Below are 25,895 nucleotides of genomic sequence, written 5' to 3'. Positions count from 1 at the left end.
GGTGTTGAGGACCAGAGTGGATGAGGTGTTGTTCCCTATTTTCACCACTTGAGGCCTGCCAGTCAGGAAATCCAGAATCCAATTGCAGATGGGGGTGCCCAGGCCTAGGTCCCTCAATTTCAGAACCAGCTTGGAGGGAATAATAGTATTAAATGCAGAGCTGTAGTCAATGAACAACAGTCTGACGTAAGTGTCCCTCCTGTCTAGGTGAGGAACCTAAACCTGAACCTGAATTGATGACCGATTCAGGAGCATGCTCAGTTCCATACCACACAAGGTCGTGACGAGAGGTCAAGCCTAGAGTTATCCTTGACTTGTGAACTGTCAAAGGGTGTAGGCGGATCGCTGCCCTAAAAAAAACTGTACATCGTTATTGAAACGTTGAGATGTTTTCAGTGCTAGTTAAATGCTGAGTTTACTTATGTGTTTATGCTACTGAGAACATTATGTAGAAGAAAGGTTTAAAAGTAATGCATAACATTTTTCTTTTAAAAGGGGATGTAATATTTGCATATTGAATTATCATTGGCCCGCAGGCATCTGTAAGGAATACCTATTATATTCACATGTCATCACATGCTGAGTTGTCATTGGCCTGCAGGCATCTGTAAGGACTACTATTGTTTTGAAGACCCAGGCTAGGGGTCCTAATGCCATGCTTTTTCTCCACTGTACTGATATGATTAAGATCACAGACCTAATACTTAATAAAAGAGTTAAACTGTAATACTCCGTTGTCCTGCAATTTATTATTTTTGTACAAAGTGTGCAAAACGAGACACTACTCTTGTTCTTTTTTTCCCAAAAATATATACTTTATTCATAAAAATCTTTGTACATGACAATACAGTCCACATCTGGTACAATACAAATTAACTTCAGTACATGGCACTCAATTTACAAATTACATTACATTTATCATTACGTATATCAAAGCTTGTTGCAATACATTACAATGCACTCCACAAATCATATTACAGATGAAAGCAGTACACAAACAGGTGCATTTCCATTACACATTTTATAATTCATACAGCCCGAGGGGGCCAAGATACATTCCAACACTTGTCAAAATACATTACATTACAATCCACCAATCATATTACATATGGCATAATACACATGAATGCAGTACATGGTACTCTATTTACATCAACAGGTTACAAGTGCTTTACAATTAACACACTTGTACATCATACGGCCCGAGGGGGGATTTTCTACTGGTTTCAGCCCCTCGGTGTACTGTTGTCCTCCTTGGTGTTAGTGGTCCTAGGGTTAGGAATACACTTGGTGAATTGCTACAGTGCATCCTGTAGCTACAGCAATACATACTGCCACCACAAAGCAGTAATGGTGGATGGGATGGTTTTAGAGTTCAGTGGCAGAGACAGACTGCTGTGTCCTGGCTAACAACAAAAGTTTACTGGTTTAGTAGCACCCTGTATATGTTGGACATTGGTTTTATTAACATAGGCCAGTATTCGGTTGGACATTGGCTACAGTGATAGTTGCACATGGTACGGTTGGGCACCTTCCCGTGCAAGCGGAGGAGATGTAACACCTGCCCCTATACCTCCCCCCTTCCCACTGTCCAGGGCCCCAAACACCCCTTCCAGGTGAAACAGCGATTTACTTGTACTTCTCGCAATCTAGTATACTGTATTCGCTGCTCACGATGCGGTCTCCTCTACATTGGGGAGATCAAACGCAGATTGGGTGACCGCTTTGCAGAACACCTCCGTTCAGTCCGTAAGGGTGACCCCGAGCTTCCGGTCGCCTGTCATTTTAATTCAACACTCCATTCCCACTTGGACCTCACCGTCCTTGGCCTCTTATATTGTTCCACGGAAGCTCAACGTAAACTCGAGGAACAGCACCTCATCTTCCGATTAGGCACTCTGCAGCCTTCCGGACTCAATATCGAGTTCAACAATTTCAGATCATAACCTCGGCCCCTATTTCATTTTTTCTTGTAATTTTTCCACTCCTTTTCCCCCCCCCCCTTTCCTTTTGTTTCTCTCTCACACCTGGCAGCTATCTCTTGCCCTGCCAGTACACTTTACACCCAATCTCAGCCTATTACCATCTCGTCTAGCTTCGAACACCTTTTATTGTCTCTTTTTTACTTCTTTTGTTTCTTTTATTCTTTTGTCCGGTCGCAGCCCTGCCTCCGATCTATCTTTTCTTTCCAGTTTTGAAGAAGGGTTCGACCCGAAACGTCAACTCAAATTTCTGTCCACGGATGTTGCCTGACATGCTGAGTTTTTCCAGCATTTTCTGTTGTTATTACGGTTGGGACTGTTGGCATTGGCTGCAGTGAGTTACACAGGCGCAGACCAGACTGCAGTAACCCTGCGCGCGGTAGTTGGCGCTGTTTCCGCGCGAAGACTCCGTCGACGGTGACGTCAGCGCGTGGTTGCGCGATGACGTGTGTGGCTCTGCACTAAGATGGCAGAGGACGCGGAGCGGCTGCTGCGGATGAGGAGCCGCTTTCGGCAAGAAGTGCCGGCCGCGGCCCCAGGACAGGCCGTGCGGCCCGCGGCAGGAGGTGAGTGACGGGCACGGGACAGGAAATGGATGGATTTTTACTGGGGTCGTGTGGGGCCCGGGGTTGTCAGCGGGGCGGGGCAGGGCAATGGGCGGGTCTCAGCCCGGGAGTAGGCGTAGCTCTGAGCACAACAGGTCCCGGAGGACCAGCTCTTCCTCCCCCCCTCCCTTCCGCTCTTCCTCCTCCCCTCCGCTCTTCCTCCTCCCTCCCCTCCGCTCTTCCTCCTCCCTCTGCAGTTGGGGAGGGTTTAAATTAATTTGGCTGGGGGATGGGCACCAGGATGTAGCATTAGGAAGGAGAATCAAGGTGCACAAAGAGACAGATAGCACTAGAGTAAGAAATAGTATGGTATTAGGTGGATAGCAAAATATTGCAGATGCTGGAAATCCGAAATAACAACAGAAAATGCTGGAAAAACTCAGCAGGCCAGGCAACATCCGTGGAGAGAAATTAGAGTTGACGTTTCTGGTCAAAACCCTTGAAGAAGGGTTTCGACCCGAAACGTTGACTCTAATTTCTCTCCACGGATGTTGCCTGGCCTGCTGAGTTTTTCCAGCATTTTCTGTTGTTATTTGGTATTAGGTGGAGTCAGACTAAGAATACAAGAAGGTCTAAGATAGGTTTACAGTGCATGTGTGTAAACACACGAAGCATGGTAAATAAGGTTGGTGAGCTGCAGGTGTAAATAGACACATGGGAATATGATGTCGTGGTGAAAATGGAGACCTGGCTCACAAAAGGGCAGGATTGGGTACTAAATATTCCTGGATGTAAGGTATTCAGGAAAGATAGGGAATGAAAGAAAGCAGGTGGGGTGGCACTATTGATTAAGGAGAATATTACAGTGCTGGAGAGCGAGGATGTCCTGGTAGGGTCAAGGACAGAATCTATTTGGTTAGAGTTAAGAAACAGTAGAGGTGCCATTACATAATTAGGTGTTTTCTATAGGCCACCAACTAGTGGGAAGGATGTAGAGGAGCAAATTTGCAAGGAAATTACAGAGAGGTGCAAGAACTATAGAGTAGTGATAATGGGGGACTTCAATTATCCTAATATAGACTGGGATAGTAATAATGTATAGGGCAGAGAGGGGGAAGAATTTCTGAAGTGTGTTCATGAGACCTTTCTTGATCAGTACGTTTCTGGCCGAACAAGGAAGGAGGCATTGCTGGATCTGATTCTGGAGAATGAGGTGGGTTAAGTGTCAGTAGTGGACCATTTAGACAACAGTGATCATAGCATAATAAGGTTTAGATTAGCTATGGAAAAGGACAGGGAGAATTCTAGAGTAAAAATACTTATTGGAGGATGGCCAATTTCAGTGTGTTGAGAATGGATCTGGCCCAGGTAAATTTCAGTCAAAGATTGGCCGGCAAAACTGTAATCGAACAATGGGCTGCCTTTAAAGAGGAGATGGTTTGGATACAGTCGAGGTACATTCCCACTAGGGGGAAAAGGTAGGGCAACCAAAGTCCGAGTTCCCTGGATGACAAAGGAGATAGAGTAAGATGAAACAGAAAAAGAGGGTGTATGACACGTGTCAGGTGGAGAATACACGTGAGAACCAGGCTGACTATAGAAAGTTCAGAGGGTAGTGAGAAAGGAAATAAGAGGGGCAAAGAGAGAGTATATAAGAATAGATTGCCAGCTAACATAAAAGGGAATCCAAAAGTCTTCTATAGGCATAGAAATAGTAAATGGGTAGTAAGAGGGGTGGGTCCAATTAGGGACCAAAAAGGAGACCTACACATGGCGGCTGAGGTACTAAATGAGTACTATGCATCTGTCTTTACCAAGGAAGAAGATGCTGCCAAAGACATAGTGAAAAAGGAGGTAGTTGAGATACTGGATGAGATAAAAATTGATAGAGGAGGTACTAGAAAGGCTAGCTGTACTTAAAGTAGATAAATCACCAGGACCGGATAGGATGCTGAGGGAAGTAAAGGTGGAAATTGCGGAGGTACTGGCCATAATCTTCCAATCCTCCTTCGATACGGGAGTGGTGCCAGTGGACTGGAGAATTGCAAATGTTGCACCCTTTTTCTAAGGATAAACCCAGCAACTACAGGCTACCTCGGTAGTGGAGAAGCTTTTAGAAACGATAATTCGGGACAAAATTAACAGTCACTTGGACAAGTATGGATTAATTAAGGAAAGCCAGCAGGGATTTGTTAAAGGCAAATTGTATTTAACTAACTTGATTGAGTTTTGTGATGAGGTAACAGAGAGGTTTGAGGAGGGCATTGCGGTTGATGTGGTGTACATGGACTTGCAAAAGGCATTTGATAAAGTGCCACATAATAGGCTTGCCAGCAAAGTTGAAGCCCATGGAATAAAAGGGACATGACAGCATGATATGAAATTGGCTAAGTGACAGGAAACAGAGAGCAGTGGTGAACGATTGTTTTTCAGACTGGAAGAAGGTGTTCCCCAGGAGTTGGTACTAGGACCACTGCTTTTCTCTCTCTCTCTCTACTTGGACTTGGGTGTACAGGGCACAATTTCAAATTTTTCAGATAACTCACAACTTGGAAGTATAGTGAGCAGTGAGGAGGATAGTGATAGACTCCAGGAGGACATAGACAGGCTGGTGGAATGGGCAGACACATAGCAGATGAAATTTAATGCAGAGAAGTGTGAAGTGATACATTTTGGTAGGAAGAACGAGGCGAGGCAATATAAACTAAAGGGTATAATTCTAAAGTGGGTGCATGACAGAGAGACATGGGGGTCTCGATGGGCCGAAATGGCCTCTATCTGCACTGTGGGGTTTCTGTGATTCTGTGATATGCACACAAATCATTTAAGGTGGCAGGGCAGATTGAGAAAATGGTTAAAAAAGCTTACGGGATCCTGGGCTTCATAAATAGAGGCATAGAGTACAAAAGCAGGGAAGTTATGATGAACCTTTATAAAACACTGGTCTGACCTCAACTGGAGTATTGTGTCCAATTCTGGGCACCGCACTTTAGGAAGGATGTGGAGGCCTTAGAGAGGGTGCAGAAAAGATTTACAAGAATGATTCCAGGGATGAAGGATTTCAGTTACGTGGATAGACTGGAGAAGCTGGGGTTGTTCTCCTTAGAGCAGAGAACGTTGAAGAGATTTGATAGAGGTGTTCAAAATCATGACGGGTCTAGATAGAGTAGATAGAGAGAGACTGTTCCCACTGGCAGAAGGGTCAAGATCCAGAGGACACAGATTTAGGGTGATTGGCAAAAGAACCAAAGGCGACATGAGGAAAAATCTTTTTTACTCAATAGTGGTTAGGATCTGGAATGTACTGCCTGAGAGGGTGGTGGAGGCAGACTCGATCATGGCTTTCAAAAGGGAATTGGATAAGTACCTGAAGGAAAATAATTTGCAGGGCTACAGGGAAAGAGCGGGTGAGTGGGACTAGCTGAAGTGCTCTTGCAGAGAGCCGGCACGGGCTCGACGGGCTGAATGGCCTCCTGTGCTGTAACCATTCTGTGATTCTATTGCACAGCATGTTCACACAACTAACAAATGAGCAGACCTTGTGCAGTAGGGTTTGTGTCATAGTGGATAACGCAAGAGTAAGAATGGTATGTTCCATGTTGTTTGGAGGAAAGACTGAATGAGTGAGAAACACGGGTATTTACATTTTGTATCCTGGAACCTGTTTTTTTTGAGTGGGGGTGGAGATAAAAGGGTAAACTATAAGATTAACGGTTATGCTGTATTATTGCCAGTGCAGTACACAGAAGCTGCATTTGACTTCAGGCTGTGCTGTCTTTAAGCTGCTCGCGTATCTTCTGGACATTATGAAAGTGAGTCCTGTTCGACCAGTATCGAGCAGCTTTAACAACATTCTTTGTTTATAAGCAGATTTAGAAGATGAGGAAAAGAAGAAGATGGAAAAACCACTTCCTCGACTTAATATGCACTCTGTATTCTGGATTTTATCTTCTATCGCAGTGACGTATTATGTTGAATTTTTTTCCACAATTAAAACAGATTACCGAATAGAAGGGTAAATAATCTAAATATGTTTTACTTTTGATATTTCTGTATTTTTAAGTTTCAAAATGTAGCATTGTTTTGTTCTTTCTAACTTTCTCCCGCTTTCCTCCTATCATGGCCCGAAACTGCTGACTGTTATTGGGGTGTAATAAATGGATGTCAGTAGCCCTTGTTCAGTAGTTCCTTGACCAAGTAGCTAACCTTCACACATGAGCCGAGACAAGAGAGTTAGCAGAGTCTTAACAGCTGAGTTTGATCCTGTCTTTATCTGATGTCCACAAATATCCACTTTCCAGCAGGAGTCATCTGGTAGTGATCAAGAGCATGAACCCTGGCTGGTATGTTTTTTGCTCCCTTGCCCAGGAGTGCAGGGGGTTGGGAACCTGAGAAGGGAGACAGAGGAAAGGGAAACAAGGATAGAAGCAAAAGACAGGAAGGAGAAAAACAAAGGTGGCAGTCAGAGAAATCAAGGGTTTAAATCAAACACGGCCATAGTAAATAATAATTCTAAAAGGTCTTAAGAGCATTAAGACACAAAGGGCTAAAAATTCAGTTTGGGGCGCCAAGCTCGCCTGGGCGCCGGAATTACCGCTGCGCGCGGAGCCACTTGCGCCATCGGGATATTCAGTTTCTGCGCCCCAAATGGAAGCCGGCCGCTAAACGAGGCTTCCCGCGCCCCGCTTTGGGCGCTGAAACTGAATATCGGCGCGCAAAGTGCTGCAGCGGTACTGCAGGCCTTCCTCCCACTGTTCAGGGGGAGGTGGCTGCAACAGCGCGATCCCCGCTCGCGAGTGCCGGCAAATGAGCCCGGCACCAAGGAGAAGTGCCGGGCTCTCAGGAAACAGCCGGCAATGCCGCGGGGGGGGGGGGGGGGGGGGGGGGTGTAGGAGGCCGGGGACGGAGGTGCGGGCAGGCGGCCGCCTAAAAAGCGGCCGGCCGCACCTCCACCTTAACTCGCTCCACTACCGCCACAGGTTGGCCCCTGTGTACTGGCCGCTATTTGCGGCCGGCGCGGAAGAGGCGGGCGCGACCTAATATGGCGTTCGGGGTGGTAGCGGGGCGCTGCGCACACCGATGACGTCATCGGTGGCGGCGCAGCGCTACAGGCTAACGCCGCCATTAGCGCCCCGCTAAATATCGCGGTGGTTGTGGCCAGTGGCGCTAAAGCCTCTGAGTGGCCTCTTTGGGCGCAAACTGGTGGCGCAAGCAACTGAATTTCTAGGCCAAAGCCTTCAGACTTGTTTTTTTAATGCGAGGAGCATTCACAATAAGGTTGATGAATTAGCTGCGCAACCAGAGGTAAACGAATATGATATGATTGGGATTACGGAAACATGGCTCCAGGGTGACCAAGGCTGGGAACTCAACATCCAGGGGTATTCAATATTCAGGAAAGATCGGCAAAAAGGAAAGGGAGGTGGGGTAGCATTGCTGGTTAAAGAGGGGATTAACACAATTGTAAGGAAGGATATTAGCTCTGATGATGTGGAATCTGTATGTGTAGAACTGAGAAATACCAAGGGGCAGAAAACATTAGTGGGAGTGGTATATAGACCCCCAAACAGTAATGCGGAGGTTGGGGATGGCATTAAAAGGGAAATTAGAGAAGCGTGCAATAAGGGCACAGCAGTTATCATGGGTGACTTTAATCTACATATAGATTGGGCTAACCAAATTAGTAACAATACTGTGGAGGAGGAATTCCTGGAGTGTATATGGGATGGCTTCCTGGACCAATATGTCGAGGAACCAACTAGAGATCAGGCCATCTTAGAGTGGGTATTATGTAATATGAGAGGATTAATTAGCAATCTTGTTGTGAGAGACCCCTTGGGTTGGAGCGATCATAATATGATAGAATTCTTCATTAAGATGGAGAGTGAAGAAATTGACTCAGAGACTAAGGTCCTGAATTTAAATAAAGGAAACTACGATGGTTTGAGGCGCGAGTTGGGTAGGATTGATTGGGGAATGTCACTCAAAGGGTTGATGGTGGATAGGCAATGGCAAACATTCAAAGATCGCATGGATGAACTACAGAATTTGTTCATCCCAGTTTGGCATAAAAATAAAACAAAAAAGGTGACTCAACCGTGGGTGACAAGGGAAATTAGGGATAGCATAAGATCCAAGGAGAGGACATATAAATTGGCCAGAAAAAGCAGTAAACCTGAGGATTGGGAGCAGTTCAGGATTCTGCAAAGGAGGACAAAGGGATTCATTAAGAGGGGGAAAATAGAGTATGAGAGTAAGCTTTCAGGGATCATAAAAACTGACTGTAAAAGCTTTTATAGATATGTGAAGAGAAAAAGATTGGTGAAGTCAAGCGTAGGTCCCTTGCAGACAGAATCAGGGGAATTTATAATGGGGATAAAAGAAATGGCAGACCAATTAAATACATACATTGGTTCTGTCTTCAGAAAGGAGGACACAAATAACCTCCCAGAGATGTCGGGGACCATAGGGTCTAATGAGAGGGAGGAACTGAAAGAAATCAGTATTTGTAAGGAAATGGTGTTAGGGAAATTGACAGGATTGAAGGCCGATAAACCCCAGGGCCTGATAATCTACATCCTAGGGTAATTAAGGAAGTGGCCCTAGAAATAGTAGATGCATTGCTGGTCATCTTCCAGAATTCGATAGACTCTGGAACAGTACCCATGGATTGGAGGGTAGCTAATGTTACCCCACTATTCAAAAAAGGTGGTAGAAAACGGGGAATTATAGACCGGTAAGCCTGACATCGGTAGCGGGGAAAATGCTAGAGTTCATTATAAAAGATGCAATAGCAGAGCACTTGGAAAACAGTGATAGGATTGGACAAAGTCAACATGGATTTACAAAAGGTAAATCGTGCTTGACCAATCTACTGGAATTTTTTGAGGATGTAACTGGTAAAATAGATAAGGGAGAACCAGTGGATGTGGTTTATTTGGATTTTCAGAAGGCTTTCGATAAGGTCCCGCATAAGAGATTAGCGTGTAAAGTTAAGGCACATGGGATTGGGGGCAAGGTATTAACATGGATAGAGAACTGGTTGGCAGACAGAAAGCAAAGAGTTGGAATAAACGGGTCTTCGAGTGGCAGGCAGTGACTAGTGGGGTACCGCAGGGATTGGTCCTGTATATATTTACAACTAATGAAGTACTTTTGAAATGTATTCACCGTTGTAATGTAAGAAATGTGGCAGCTAATTTGTGGACAGCAAGGTCCCACAACAGCAATGCAATAATGACCAGATAATCTGTGTTTATTGTGCTGGTAGAGGGATAAATATTGGCCCGGACACTGCAGCTAACTACATTGGCCCAGAAATTAGGATCGGGGGCTTGCCGCGCGTGCAAGCCCCCGATGTGCACTTACCCGGCGCGCCGACAGCTGAAGCCTGGGACTGCTTGGAATTCCTGTCACTGGCCCGGTTCAGCTGTCGGCGCGCTGTGCTTGCCTGATCCAGCGGCGTAGTTAGTGCGATGTGCCGGCTGGGATCAGGTGAGCACTGGGCAGCCAATCAGGAGGGGAAACTTCATTCATGAGTTTGATAGTAAGAACTGTCAAACTCATGAAAACTACGGGCGCCCAAAACACTACTTAAACTTTAAATAAAATTTTTAAAAACATCCCACTAATTAAATAAACTATAAATAACTTAAAAAAAACTATTTTAAACAATTAATCAAATTTTTGAAAAAATAATTTTTTAAGAAATCGGGTCTAAAAATAATCTTACCTTACTGTAAAGTCCTTAAAAACAATAAAGCTGTGGAAAAAATGTTATAATTTTAAATAATAGACCACTTACCTTAAAGAATCAAGTCCTTACGTCTCCTTTTTACATTTCTAAAAAGTTCAGGCCCTTACACACGGGCAAACCTGTCAAAAAGAAGGAAGTTACACACAGAGTCCTGCGCGCACGCGTTGGACCTCTGAACCCCTTGGAGGAAATGCCGGTTTCCCGCGCATGCACTGTGCATGCTGAAATCCGGCACTTCCAACGGGCCCACGCGTGACTACCCCGTCCGTACTCACACGTTGGAACCGGAATTACTGGCCCATTGTGACAGTTGGCATAAAAAACTTGAATAGGAACTGTGGACTGGGATATGTTGGCACAACAATTTACAATGGTAAATGGTGACAGAAAAACGTTGGTAGAAATCCTGTGATGTTGCTCACAAAATGTCAAAACTTTTATAAGAGCAGGAGTGTTATACAAAGCAGTGTTACCAGGGACACTGACATTTTAGCATTTGCAGTGGCCCTGAGGTCTTGCAATACTTTGAGGTGGGCTCCCCGTATCTGGGAATATTTGTGGGGACGGCTGGTTGCTGGGGTTGGAGAGGTTCTGGGAAGATTAGAGCTGTTCTTGGGATTGCTGGGAGAGAGATCCTGGAACCCAGCGTTATTGGTGAGGGTGTTCTTAAGTTTTGATGCTGGAGGCAGGGGGAGGGGGTTGGAGCATTAGACATTGCTACAGTCTAGCACTATTGGTTTGAGCAGGGTCGAACACCTTTGTGGGGATGGGACCCAGGCTACTGTGGGCCTCTCCCATACTATCAGGCCTCCACCACCCATGTGTTCCCACTTCACAATTATAATATCTTTATATAAATTTATCAATTGTGTGAAATAAAAACTTTAAGAATTCAAGTGTTTTTCAACGTCTTTTCCAAAAGTGCAAACTCTAATTTTTCAACTCCTGTTGATGCACAGGTTGTAGCCTGGGAAATTCTACAAAGTGCACTTGCTCAGAATGCAGAGATGTGATTGAAAACTCTCTGTTGTGGGGTAACAATATATAGTTGAAGCCCGGCTATTAAGACAAGTGGAGGGAGGGGCTTCAAGTAAAAACTTTGAAGGTATTAAAGATGCAAGAGAATTTAATGGATAAATGTAACTGTCACTGTGTAATGTATTTTTTAAATTTTGTTTAAATCTTTATCTTGGAAATTTCAGTTACTATGAAAAAAATGGCAGCTGAATAAATCTTAAAGCATTTTGTGATTTTTTTTATTGCAACCTCAGTAATATTACTCTAGCTATAAAATTATAGCAATTGTGTGGCATCTTTGAGACTGAAATCATCAGCACCACCTTACAGTAACATGTACTGCAGGTACTTACGAGTTTTCATGAAAGGTATGCCCCACATATATTAGTAATTATCGTATTTAGACCCATTATGCTAATCTTTTGTTTTGATTATTAGAAATCATTCTTCTACTGGTCATGTTATCAGTTGGTGGATGGCTGTGATGCACAATGAAATCAAAGAGTATATGTGAAAACTGGTTTTTTTTACTAGGGCAGGTTTGCGTTTAGTTCAGTGGATTCATGATGGGCAAAGCCACTGGTTGGCAGTAACTGGACCAAATTCTATTGTTATTACATGGGATTCGGGAAGCATTCTGTATTTCCATATATTTTTCTGTGCAAAGCGCAAACGGCTGTAGTGAGGACAGAAATAAATAAAGCAAATCCATTACCTCAACCCAGGTAATCCAATGGATCAGTATCTTGAGTTGGATGTACATGTCTGATACTTGTGGAGATGGAGAGGGATTATGGCATAGCTGCTACTTGGTGATGTTAGAGTAAACATACAGTTTTTTTACTCCCAACTGGCAGTAATTTGTGGAAAAGTAGTTCTGGACATGGGGCGGGGAGAGACCAGGAGGTTTTCCTGAATAGAAATACTAAATTTCATATCCCACTTGCGACATAAATATTTATCATGTGGTGTTCTTTGTATTGCTATGTCTCTTTCCATGATGTAGCTGTCCAATAATATTGAAATTGCATTTATTCTACTCACAGCTGTTTCTTGGCAGTAATCCTATTTTTTTTCTCTCTAAATCAGTCGGTGGTTCCTTTTAGGCACCTCACTGCTGATAATTAGCTTGCTGATTGCCATCTACTGCATATTCTACCTGGAATGGTACAAAGGGATCAGAGAATATGAACAGTATAACCCTACCCTGGTTCCTTCAGCTACAGCTTCGTTCATTGCTGCGGCAGTATGGTAAGTTTTTACAGTCAATATCCCAAGATCAGTCTGCTGCTTTTAAAATGAGGCTTCTACTTGCAATAAATAAACTTCTGTGTAACTAAACGAGTTTGGCACTAAATGCAAATCTTAAACATGATGTTTGGTTCTGGTTTATATGGGGAATTAATGCAATGAGATTTTGGTGTTTTAATCTTAATGGCCTGGGATGATTGAATGAATTACTGCTGATTAAAGACAGTACAATAACCTTATCTATACTGTTTGATTAATATTCTCTCTGTCACAAAAGTGTCATCTTGGCTCAGTGGTAGCACTTGCCTTCAAGTCAAGTTGAAACCCCATTGCAGAACTGAAACACTTAATCGAGGCAGACACTCCAGTGCAGTACCGAGGAAGTGCTGTGTTGCTGATGTCATTCAGATGCAATATTAAACTGAGGCTCCTTTGGGTAGAAGTAAAAGATCCTATGCCAGAATTTGATGAACAGCGAGTTCTCCAATTGTCCTACCTAATATCCCCCCCCCCCCCCTCAGCAGTGACACTAAAACATAGAAACATAGAAGATAGGAGCAGGAGTAGGCCATTCGGCCCCTCGAGCCTGCTCCACCATTCAGTGAGATCATGGCTGATCATCCAAATTCAGTACCCTGTCCCTGCCTTCTCCCCATATCCCTTGATCCCTTTAGCCTTAAGAAATATATCTAACTCCTTCTTGAATATATTTAATGAATTGGCCTCAACTGCCTTCTGTGGTAGAGAATCCCACAGGTTCACCACTCTCTGGGTGAAGAAATTCCTCCTCATCTCTGCCCTAAATGGCTTACTCCTTATCTTTAGACTGTGACCCCTGGTTCTGGACTCCCCCGCCATCGGGAACATCCTTCCTGCATCTAGTCTGTCTAATTCTGTTAGAATTTTATAAATTTCAATGAGATCCCCTCTCATTCTTCTAAACTCCAGTAAGTATAAGCCCAATCGACCCAATCTCTCCTTATACGTCATTCCTGCCATCCCAGGTATCAGTCTGGTGAATCTTTGCTGCACTCCCTCCATGGCAAGAACATCCTTCCTCAGATAAGGCGACCAAAACTGCACACAATACTCAAGGTGTGGTCTCACCAAGGCCCTGTACAACTGCAGCAAGACATTCTTGTTCCTGTACTCGAACCCTCTCGCTACGAAGGCCAACATACCATTTGCCTTCTTAACCGCCTGCTGCACATGCATGCTTACGTTCAGCGACTGGTGCACAAGGACACCCAGGTCTCATTGCACTTCCCCTTCTCCCAATCTATTGCCGTTCAGATAATAATCTGCCTTCATGTTTTTGCCACCAAAGTGGATAACCTCGCATTTATCCACATTATACTGCATCTGCCCAATCACCCAACCTGTCCAAATCATACTGGAGTTTCTTGGCATCCTCCTCACAGCACACACGCCCACCCAGCTTTGTGTCGTCTGCAAACTTGGAGATATTACATCTAGTTCCCTCGTCTAGATCATTAATATATATTGTGAATAGCTGGGGTCCTAGGACCGATCCCTGCGGTACCCCACTAGTCACTGCCTGCCACTTGGAAAAAGAGCCGTTTATTCCAAATATTTGCTTCCTGTCTGCCAACCAGTTCTCTATCCAAGTCAATACCTTGCCCCCAATCCCATGTGCTTTAACTTTACACGCTAATCTTTTATGCGGGACCTTATCGAAAGCCTTCTGAAAGTCCAAATACACCACATCCACTGGTTCTCCCTTATCTATTCTACCAGTTACATCCTCAGAGAGAACCCTGAGAGAATCTGGCAGATCAGCATCTTTTTCTATGCTGGATGCTAATTCAGAGGCAACTGAGCTGGGAAGATTCAGTGTGGACAGTATATTTAGACACTGTCCTATTGGGATTCCCAATGGAGCTTTCTGCTGATGCTCTTGAAGCTGCCTTCAGAGACCTAAACCATTATCCCCATTAGAAGAAAATGGAGAAAAACTAGCAATATCTATCAAGTAGATTTTTAAACCTTTTTTCATCAAAGTACTTAAACTTCTTTGTCAAAGGGAGGAGAGAAAGAAAGGGGTTGAAGGGCAGGTGTTTCTTTTTTCTTTGGAGATCTAATCATCATACCAATATTTTTAATGGTTTCCTTGTCTGTTCCTTATCTCTCCTGTGATCTCACCAGATATTCGGGTCTCCATGGGTGAGTACGCACGGGGTACTCACCCGTAAGCCCAATGGAAGTGCCGGTTTCCTGCATGCACTGCGCATGCGCGGGAAACCGGCACTTCCATTCCCCTGAAAGAAGGGGTTCAGAGTTCGAATGCGTGCGCAGGAGAGGCTGCGCGTGCGCATCGAACTTTGTTTTTTTTTGCAGGTTTTCCCGGGAAGGTAAGTCTCCAGAAGTTAGACATGTAAAAAGCAGTCGCAAGGCCTGCTTTTTACAAGGTAAGTGGTGAATTAATTAAAATTAAAACATTTTTTCCACAGCTTTATTATTTTAAAATACTTTAAAGAAAGGTAAGTTTATTTTTAGCCCCGTTAGAAAATAAAATTTATTTTTTTCAAAAATGTAAATTGTTTAAAATCGTTATTTCATGTCATTTATAGTTTATTTTTTAAATGTGATGTTTTAAAAAATTTATTTGAAGATTTAGTGATGTTTTGAGGCCCGTAGTATTTCTAAGTTTGACAGCACTTCCTGTCAGACTTATGAATGGAGCATTCCCTGCTCCGATTGGCTCTCCATGGCCCACATGATCCCAGGGGACGCATCAAACTAACTGCGCCCCTGGGATATGCAAGCACTGCGTGCCGGCAGCTGGAGCAGGCCCAGGATCAGAATTCCACGGGGGCCCACAGCTCAACAGTTGGCGCGCAAGGTAAGTGCAGGTCGGGGGCTTGCACCCGCGGGAAGCCCCCGACCAGAATTTCTGGGCCATTATAGCTCTTCTATGTATCTTAAGAGATTTTCCATATATGATTCTTATTTTGTTATCTAATAATCAGTGTACTGTCTACATCAGTATCAATAATCTGAAGATTTTGTGTCGCTGAATGGGGTCTAAAGGACCTTCCAAAGAATCAAACGTTTATATAATAAAGTTCTTGTGCAGACAGAAGTTTAATTGTGATGCTCACGTAACTTTCGAGCGCATAGCCCGACAGACGCACAGGCGATGACAGACAGATGTACCGATTTATATATATAGATAGATAGATAGATGTATATTATGATACTTCTTGAATATATCCTAGTTTTTGCTACCTGGATGCACCTTGGATATTTGTGAAAGTTGGCATATTCTTTATTTGTTTCATAAATATTTTACCTGTACAGTTTAGATTGGTTATTGTCTTTAATTCACTTGGTAACATAGAATTTTAAAATACTAAACCATTTCCTGTTCAGTCTGACTATAATTCAGCACATTTCCGTAATAGATATTTGTTGTTGAATTTTATCGGTTAAAACTTCTAAAAGAAACCAGATTACCTTGGTTCAAACACATCTTAATTTCAGCTAGTATATTGTAGATCAGTGAATAGGTATTTTATTATCACGTGTAGAAATCAGCATCTATGGTTTCAACCTTTACAATAACATTTCTTGTGTTTGTCAGATACATAGTGTCCTTCTGATAATTTGCTGCATCTTCATTAGTTAAGTCTTTTTTTTAGTTAGTATTTTTTTCACTTGTTATTCAGCAATTCTATTGTGCAAAATCTAGCTCCCCAGTTGCAGTTTACACCCAAGCACATTCCACCCCAAAAAACTAGCAAATCCCATTCTATCAAAAATTTCATGACTTTTACCACTATAGAGCCCTAAAAGTAAAATTTATTACTTAACATGCATGCAAAAATTCACAAATGTACCTATTAACTTGGCTCCAGCCACTGACTTCCCAAGTTCAAAATCTTTATTGTCTCAGACATTAAACTTGTGAATTTGCTAGCAGAATGACCATTCAAAAGATGAGGGTACATTATAACTGTACAGCACTTACACAGATGAGATAGAGCATGAGTCAAATCCCACCTTTCTTGATTTGCAGCTAGGGCCATCTAGTACTTGGACCTACCCACAGTTAGAATAGCACAACAGAGTTCAGTATATCATAGAATAATACAGCACAGAAGGAGGCCATTCGGCCCATTGAGTCTGTGTGGGCTCTTTCGAAGAGCAATCCAGTTAGTCCGACTTACCCGCTCTTTCCCCATATCCCTGCAATTTTTTCTCCTCCAAAAATGTATCCAATTCCCTTTTGAAAGCTAAGGTGGAATCTTTCCACTACCCTATCGGGCAGTGCATTCCAAATCCTAACCAGTCGTAGCATAAAAAAACTTTTTCCTCATGTCGCTTCTGGTTCTTTTGCCAATCACCTTAAATCTGTGCCCCTGGCTATTGCCCCTTCAGCCATTGGAAACAGTTTCTCTTTATTTACTCTGTCTGGACCCCTCATGATATTAAACACCTCTATCAAATCTTCTCTCAACCTTCTCTGCTCTAAGGAGAACAACCCCAGCTTCTCCAATCTATCCAAGTAACTGTAATCCCTCATCCCTGGAACCATTCTAGTAAATCCCTTCTGTACCCTCGCAAAGCCTTCACGTCCTTCCTAAAGTGTGGTGCCCAGAATTGGACACAATACTCCAGCTGGGGCCGAACTAGTGTTTTATATAGGTTTAGCATAATTTCCTGGCTTTTGTACTCTATGCCTCTATTTATGAAGCCCAGGATCCTTTATTAACTGCTTTGTTAACCTGTTCTGCCACCTTCAAAGATTTGTGCACAAACACCCCCAGGTCTCTCTGTTCTTGCACCCCATTTAAAATTGTACCATTTAGCTTATATTGTCTCTCCTCATTCTTTCTACCAAAATGTATCCCCTCATACTTTCTGCGTTGAACTTCATCGGCCACGTGTCCACCCGTTCCACCAGCCTGTCTAGTCCTCTTGAAGTCTATTACTATCTTCCTCACTGTTTCCAAGTTTCGTGTCCTCTGCAAATTTCAAAATTGTGCCCTAAAGTACCCACAAGTCCAAGTCATTAATGTATATCAAAACAGCAGTGGTCTTAGTACTGAATCCTGGGGCACACCACTGTATACTTCCCTCCAGTCCGAAAAATCAAATCTCAATGTAGGCCTATTTACCTGGTTGGTAAGTCTAAAGCCAAAGTTGTATGTTGTGGCAGTAAAGAGAGGTCGGCCAAATTAAGAGTCAGAAAATTCATTCAAATGTGTGTGTGCGCACTGAGGCAATAAAACTTTCCTAAATATGGCATCATGCCATGTGGCTGATTGGTTGGCAGACTGCATTGCTACCAGCTGGTGGGTACATATCCTTGGCAAGAATTAAGTTAATTCTATGTGAGCAATTTTTTCCATCATGCATTAAAAAGCATTTGCAAGGAAACCATGCAGAGCAGTCTGTATACTTTTGTTAACTGATTATGGTTACAATGTTTGCCAGTCCTCTACCTTGGATCCCAAGCATATGGGTTCCTACTTCCTTAAAAAGAGCCGTACTTTGTTAGAGGTTTGCATCATTGACAATATGCTCTTAGGCTTGGGTGAAGTGAAAACTATTCAAACATTTAAAATGATTTTTTCAACTTTTTAAAATTCATACACAATGTGGGCGTCGCCAGCATTTATTGCCCATCCCTAATTTCCCTCGAAGGTGGTGGTGAGCCGCCTTCTTGAATAAGTGGCATTTCAGAGGACAGTTAAGAGTTAACCACATTGCTGTGGGTCTGGAGTCACATATAGGCCAGACTGGGTAAGGACGGCAGATTTCCTTCCCTAAAGGACATCGGTGAACTAGATGTTTTTTTTATGACAATCGGTAGTTTCGTGGTCACCATTACTGATGCAAATTTTTTAAAATTCCAGATTTATTTAATTAACTGAATTTAAATGCCTCAGCTGCCACAGTGGGATTTGAACTCCTGTCTCCGGATCATTAGTCCAGGCCTCTGGATTATTAGTCCAGTTTTAATTTAATTTATATATTATTTGGTGATGGTCCTTGTAATGGATCACATCAATTTCTCTGTACTTGTGATTCTGGGAGCACTTGTTGCACTGGCTTTTCTAACGTGATTTGAACCTAAATGGGAAGGCTTGGGTGGTATTGTCACTGAACAATTAAAATTCAAATCTCTTTTTTATGTATATACAGTAATTACATAAATAAACTATTGAGTTATAGCAGTAACAGTCAAATTCTAAAGATGTCATAAAGTAACCAGATATCATTTGAACTCCTCCATTGTGTAACCACTTTTGTAGTTCACTCATTGCAAGTTTTAGTTATGACCACTTTTTACACATCTCCATTCTAGAAATACATGGATTGTTATATAGATATAGGATCTGTCATTGAATTTGACTTAGTTCTGATTTACAACATTGTAATTAACTCTACCTGTCAGTATGTACCAAAGCGTGTGTATACTGTACAGATATTGCAAGGACTGAAACAAGACTGGTGTTTTTACATTTGAAATGGTGGAGCATCCAGTATGTCTGTAAACAATCTACTGAATTTAAACTTTCTTTTTACAGCTTTAACATTGCACTGTGGCCTGTGTGGTCTTTCTTTACTCCATTTGTCCTTTTCACTCAATTTATGGGTGTCGTAATGTTTGTATCACTGCTGGGATGATGATCTGCAGGTAAGTTTCTAATATTACTAGTTCTAACTTTTTTCTTTAGCTAAATATATATATATTTTTTTTCTTGTATTAATGTGGGAATTACTGCAGTTAGTGGTGCTGAGCAATATCGACAAGCAGCTGCCAGGTCCAGTCCCCAATTTGCATTGTTAATTGATCTCAGTTGGGGTGCTACAATTGTTCTCGGCACTCCTGTTCTTGGTAGATCCAGGCGTCTTGTTCCCGACTGCTATCCAGTAATCACTGCTGGAAAGTGTATATGTGGATGTTGGGTGTGGAGACGATTGTGAGGCCCCACATAGTTGAATAGCTTGCGTTACACTTACTGACCAGAGTCACATGGTAAGTGGCTACTTCAAAGCACCCATAGAGCCACATCCTAGTAAAGAGCAGAAAAAAATGGGTAAAAAAAGACTTGTCAGTTTGGATCAGTTAAAGCATAGTTTTGGAATGCAAAAAAAACTTTGTAAACTTAGACCAGTGGAAAATTTAATTTTCTTAAGCTAATTTAATTACTGCTCTTTTTTTTTTTGCTATGTAGCAGTAAAATATTGAGTGGTTAGCTTAAATCTTTTACAAATGTATATCTAAATTCTGATCCTGATCTCTGGCTGAAAGTAAATTGAGTGTCCATATGCCATTGGTGACTTTGTTACTCTTCTAGTTTGTAGTCGAACTTTGTTAAATTAAGTAGCCTAAAGGAATGCAAAGTATACAAATATTTAATCTGTGTCAAAAAAACTTGAAACTAAACCTTTTGATTTCACAAAGTGAACAGAGCATAAGTGCATCTTTGCTGCCATTCACGTGGCAATCAAATAGTACAAAGGATAAAAGTCCTGAATTTCACAGTGCCATGTGTATGTTTTAAACTTAATTTTCAATTATTTAAAATAAAAAGGTGTATTTGCCAATGTGTTTTCCTCCCCACCTCTCCCTTGGTTGTGTCCCTGGGTCAATTATTGTAATAGAGTAAAGAGCAGGCAGGCAGACCAGCGGCTCTCATTGTCAATGTTTTTATATAATCAGCTGCTTGGAGGTACACAACAGCAGGCCACCTGTCTCTTGCTCCATGTTCTGTTTGTAAATCTCTGCCTTTCCTCCCTGACCTTCACTCGCTGCCTTTCTCATCACGACATCGGGAACTGGAAGTGTGAAGAATTGATCGTGAGAACAAGACATTTTACCAGTCCGCAGCATATCACTTAAGAGTCCACCAGCTCTGCTTCTGATTGGAGTTATATGTACATCACCATCATTAACTTTTCACGATATTAATATGCAGGGTAACCTTTCAAAAATAGTCCTTCAGTAAACATTTTCACATTACTTCATTTTAGGTAGGAGTAGATAAAATGAACTTAATTATAGCGTAGTTGCTAGAGTTGTCCAGTTGTGTCCGTGAACTCGTAGGTCAGTATTTTAAATGTATGTAAGAGCTTTGTAGGTCATAATTATTTTATTAAGACATTTTTTATTTTTCTCTCATTTCAGAGCTCAGCTTGATGTTTCCTGTAAATAAAGAACTTGTCTTTCAACAGCCTGCAATTGTCACACAAAATATTCAAGTAAATGAAATGGAAAGCTTTAGTTCAATGAATTTCACACGAGTATTTAAAAAAAAAAAATAAGTACTTGAGCATAATTTATCCATGATCTAATTAGGTTTGCAGTACTAGATTGCTTTTATACAAGGTAAAGAAAATCACAATTGTGTGTGATTCTGTGAATAAGTCTACACAACCGTGTCATTAAAGAATTCAATAAAATATATTTGTAAAATCATGAACAAATTTAAAAGTGATCTTCGAACACAACTTTAGAACTGCCTAAAATTAGAGCAGGGATAAGATATTTAAGGGGTAGTTTTGTGTGTCCATGTTGCCAGTGGGTGAGGCTTTCTGATAACATACACAGCCAAGGAAAATTGCCCCTTTTATATACAACTTTGTAAGCCATTGACTGGTATAAAACAGAGCATCCAAATAAGTGCTTACCTTCTAAATTGTTCTCCATTGGTTCCACTCCTAAACCTGCAGGAAGGTAACCTGATTCCATCCCTCTGCAAGTGCTCTTCTGAACCAGCAGTTGGTACTTTTTTCCGCTCTCCTTTCCTGCGGGGCAGTACCTGGTCAGCGCTTTGTTTTAGTGAGCCCCATGACTGTTCCCTGTAGATTAATTTTAAAATAAATAGCAATTTAGAAAAGTGGTCCCTTTAGAAATGCAGTACCAACTTGGAAGGAGACAGCTCTTGCACAGCACCCAGTGGCTATTATAGAATGGCAGAGACTTGCAAGCACGTAGTCTGCTTGTTTTCTCTGCCAGAGATTGCAGGTGATGCAGAAAGACCTACAAAACAAAATCTTAGGGATTGAAGAAATGCTTGAATTTTATTTGTGTGTATGTGTGTGTGGTATCTAATTTAACAAAAATGTGAATGTGCTTTAAATGGATGAAGAGATTGCTGTTTCTTCTGGCCTAACTCCTTGAAAATAGATTGCGGACTCTTAAGCATACAACATGCATATGTTTGACAAGTACTTTTGTAATCCAGTTGTAATATGCCTTTAAATTTACATAGCATTTCTACAATATATTAAAACCATTGGAACATTTGTGTACAAACTAAATGAAATTATGTGCTTTTTGTCTCTTGTTTAAAATGAGTATGTTGCCAATATATTCCTCAAGTTTGAATAAAAACTGAAATACCTAAAGACCAAAATGCCTGCCTCAACTAGCTACTTTACAGTATATAATGTTCATCTGATTGTTTTGTTTTTGTATGGTCTTTTGGCAAAATATGGGGAAAAAAATAAATGTACTGATGTAATAAATAAAATTAATGCTGTATGTGCTCATTGCTAAAATCATGAATCCAGCATCCGAGTATATGAATTCTGTTGCTCCATTATGGGAGATGTGACAGCAGCGATAGATGTTCTTGAAGTGAAATAACTGTGCTTACCCACAAATCTTATCCCGACCCCTTGTGCTTGCAATAATCTCTGTCTAAGCAATATTATGTTTCAAAACCTGCCTGATGAGATCAGTGCTAATTCTTTTCAGGCATTTTATTTTGCAACATCATTAATTAAATAGACTTCTTGTGCTGGCAGTAGCTAACTACCAAATAAGAGTATTCTGTAGTATAAAGTGTTCAACGGACAGTTTGTTAATTTGCATACAAGGTGATTTAATTTTCAAACTAAGAACATAAGTGCATTTTAAATTCTGACAATTGCTGGGTGACTTATGACACTGAAGTTCCAGAAATGTAAGCATTCTTTACTGTCTTTGAAATGATTGGATACCATTATTTTTTAAATGGCTGAATAAATTTATACGTGGTATTTAACTTATGAAATCCTAAAATAGTTTATTTGCAGAAGAATACAGTAATACGATTGCAGTGTCATTTCTGTTACGTGCTTCAGTTTTCAGGTTAACTCTGACTTTTCTGTTCATGAGATTAACCCCTTAGTTACCAATTAGTTTTACTCAAACATCCCATGTAATCATGGCCGAGAGCTTTCATATATTTATGGTGGGAAAAATCTTGTGATAAGTTAATGGTAGGGAAATTGCAGAAAATAATTAAGAACCAACGTTAAAATGTATATGTTGAAAGAAAGCAATGCACATAAACATTGATCTTTAAATTATTGCAAAAACATGAGCATATACGCAGGGTCTATAATCACTTGTGATGTATGACATAAACAGCAACCAGGCCTAAATTTTGGATGCTTAAATAATGGCATGGATTTTGCTGTACTAATAACGGCGAGGCTGTCGGCGTTCACCGTTATTACAGGGTAAAATTGACCGCAACTTCTGGCGTCCGCTCATGCGCAGTTAAACGAGGGAGGCCTGCGATCAGAAAATACAGGCCAATATCTCTTCCCATTCTGCCCACATATCCCTACATTTGCTTCTTGCTCATGCATCAGTGCTATCTGATTCAGTTGCTCCATTCCGCAGTGAGTTCCACATTCTCATTTCTCCCTATTGAACATCTTCATAATTTTAAAGACATCAATCCTGTCTCCTCTTCCTCGTCATCCCCCCGCCCCCCAAAGAGCCCAGTCTGCTCAATCGCTCCATTATCTCAATTATCAATATCCATGTAGATACGATGTAAATTATTATTCATTTGACTTACTTTTTCCCTTTATTGCAAAGTTACAAGTGTGGTATTAACCGCTATATTTAAAAAAAGCTCAAGTTATGCCAGTAGTGGCAACTCTGCAATCGTCATTGGTGCCCCTGAGCTTGGGGGTGAGGGATGAAATCAGACGCGGTCAGAGCTCCTGATCTTATCTACTGGACGCTGCTGGAAGTCTGCATGGAAATATATAGGGTCGGAATAAGATCAAGCTTGGCTGTGATGACCCTCTTGTTGGTTAGCCTGATGTGCAGTGCCCAAACTGACACTATAACTAAATATGGGTGAGATACCAGAAAACTGATGGTGCCTTGGAGTTGTTCAAGTAAGTGATAGCTGATCCAATGCATTCTAAAATATGGCTTTGCGGTTGGAGTTACCTATAACCAGTGCAAGCTCAAACTGCTGTGAGAGGGTCTCACACCAGTTTGCTGCAGTGTACTTGGGAATCAGATCGGACCTCGTTCCCATGTTACACGACTACTTTTGTGCCGATATGACAGTGGCAGTATAACTGCATCCTATATCATTAAATCAGCTAGTTCCAAGAAATGTGGGGTTACTTTCCTCTTCCCCATCCCATCCCCTTCCAATGGCACTTTGGACTGACGAGGTCAAGTAACAAAGGAGTGTGTTTTTATTCTAGGGTTTCTAGGCGTGCAAAAAAACACAAATTTGCACGTAAAGTAGGAATTTTTGTGTATTTCACTATTCATGATTTGTTTTTGTTCCTGAAACAGAGGTCAAGGTTACTAATTGTATTCAAAAAGTGCCACTTAACTCACTTGTTGATCTTACAGAGGTCCGAATGGCACATTACATCAAGCTTATGTTTCTCTGATCAAAAGATTGATCTTCATACTCTACATACTGTGCCACTGTTACTCTTTCTCTGTTTCTCACCTCGGAGCTGAAATTTATGTTCTAAAAATGTGAGCAAAAAAATAGACATACATATTAGAAAAAATAGTATGAGACAGGAGATTCAGTAACCCCTCCTGTGTCTTATTGTTCTCTCTCCTTGTGTCTTTGTTGCTCTTCCTTTCTTTGTGTTTTTCTCTTATTACACTCTTTCTCCAAGTCTCTGTTAATCTTCCCTTTATCTCTTCTCGCTAAGTTACTCTCTGGCTGCTTTTGCTGCCTTCCGTTCCCTCTTTGATCTCTAACCTTTTCTCTTTCTCTCCAGTCATCTCACTGCTGCCGTTCTCTCCGGAGATCTCCCAACTGTCCACCCTGTTAGTAACCTTTCTGTGTAAGACAATCTCGCTGCTCTCTCCCCCGAGCCCCTGACATTGCTGTAGAACTGCTCTGCCTCTCCCGCTCCACAACTCCGAACCTCCGTGACCAGTGGGCACCGCAGGACGTTAAAGTGCATCATTGATTGTGATCTAGTTTTTATATCCTTTTCTTTTTATTTGGACGACCTGCAAGAGTGTTTTAGTAGTGATGCCTGCCTCAGATTGAGAGGACACTTGTAGTGCTGTTTTCTGTCCCATTGATACTGGGTTACACAGTGGCACCTTATTTTAGTTGGTAACCATTCACAAAGTTATGTGCTCACCCTTGCGGGGGTTACCCAGGCCAACATCCCCAGCATCGAAGCTTTGACCGTGCTCAATCAGCTCCGATGGACGGGTCACATCATCCGCATGCCCCATACGAGATTCCCAAAACAAGTGCTCTACTCGGAGCTCTGACACCGCAAGAGAGCCCCAGATGGGCAGAGGAAATGCTTCAAGGACACACTCAAAGCCTCCTTGAAAAAGTGTAACTTCCCCACCGACACCTGGGAATCCCTGGCCCAAGACTGCACAAAGTGGAGGAGAAGCATCCGGGAAGGTGCCAAACACCTCGAGTCTCTTCGCCAGGAGCAAGCGGAAGCCAAGCGCAAACAGTAGAAGGAGCGCACGTCAACCCAAGCACCTGCCCCTTCGACCACCGTCTGCCCCACTGAGACTGTAGGTCCCACACTGGACTCATCAGTCACCTGAGAACTCATTTTTAGTGTGGAAGCAAGTCATCCTTGGTTCCGAGGGACTGCCTAAGAAGAAGAAATTAAGAAGATTTGGTTTAATTAAAATTGTCCCAACCCTCTGAACAGCCCAACAGTGCGCTGAATAATGTGATTCAGTACCTGCCTAGGTCCCTGGAGAGCTGATCAATGGGCAATTAACAATTTAGTAGGATAGAAGAGATAAATCAGAGGCTTCTTGTCTCTCGGCATTACCGCTTAGGCGAGTCCCCCTGTCTCCTGCTACCTTGTAATATAAAAAGGCAAGACAGCGAGACAGGGTTGCTTCGGGCTCTGATTTATTTTGCCAAGTTGGCCCTGCTTAAAATGCGCGCACAGTAGATAAATAGGAACTAACAACTATCTTAACACGTCCTGACACCAACACTGAAAGTATTTTCTACAAAGTGTAAACGAAAATTATATTAAACCAAAATCACATAAATTAAATTTATTGTTAAACACGACCCTTGTAGTAAGCATTAGGGTCGCTTAGAT

The 25,895-nt window shown here is 42.1% G+C and overlaps 1 protein-coding gene across 2 annotated transcripts; it reads left to right on the top strand.

Moving 5' to 3' along the window:
- The first annotated feature begins 2,394 nt into the window (after window positions 1–2,394).
- On the top strand, window positions 2,395–22,076 carry tmem128 (transmembrane protein 128). Of its 2 annotated transcripts, none has more exons than XM_085961734.1 (5): window positions 2,395–2,548; window positions 6,398–6,542; window positions 12,390–12,551; window positions 19,109–19,218; window positions 20,713–22,076. In XM_085961734.1, the coding sequence occupies exons 1-4, from the start codon at window positions 2,449–2,451 to the stop codon at window positions 19,206–19,208; spliced, it is 507 nt and encodes a 168-aa protein (XP_085817860.1). In that variant the 5' UTR covers window positions 2,395–2,448; the 3' UTR covers window positions 19,209–19,218; window positions 20,713–22,076. The 2 variants fall into 2 exon arrangements, with proteins under 2 accessions (XP_085817860.1, XP_085817851.1); XM_085961725.1 differs by having other exon boundaries at window positions 20,371–22,076.
- The last annotated feature ends 3,819 nt before the right edge of the window (window positions 22,077–25,895 follow it).

Source organism: Somniosus microcephalus, chromosome 2, assembly GCF_052327205.1.
Source record: "Somniosus microcephalus isolate GS21.2 chromosome 2, FLI_Smic_1.0, whole genome shotgun sequence".
NCBI classification, from domain to species: domain Eukaryota; kingdom Metazoa; phylum Chordata; class Chondrichthyes; order Squaliformes; family Somniosidae; genus Somniosus; species Somniosus microcephalus.
This window is presented reverse-complemented; position numbering and strand designations above follow the sequence as displayed.

Excerpts from the sequence above, each read along its gene's own strand:
- tmem128 (XM_085961734.1), top strand. The coding sequence starts at position 2,449 with ATGGCAGAGGACGCGGAGCGGCTGCTGCGGATGAGGAGCCGCTTTCGG. Across the intron at positions 2,549-6,397 it reads CGTGCGGCCCGCGGCAGGAG|ATTTAGAAGATGAGGAAAAG; the intron begins GTGAGTGACGGG and ends GTTTATAAGCAG. Across the intron at positions 12,552-19,108 it reads TTCATTGCTGCGGCAGTATG|CTTTAACATTGCACTGTGGC; the intron begins GTAAGTTTTTAC and ends TTCTTTTTACAG.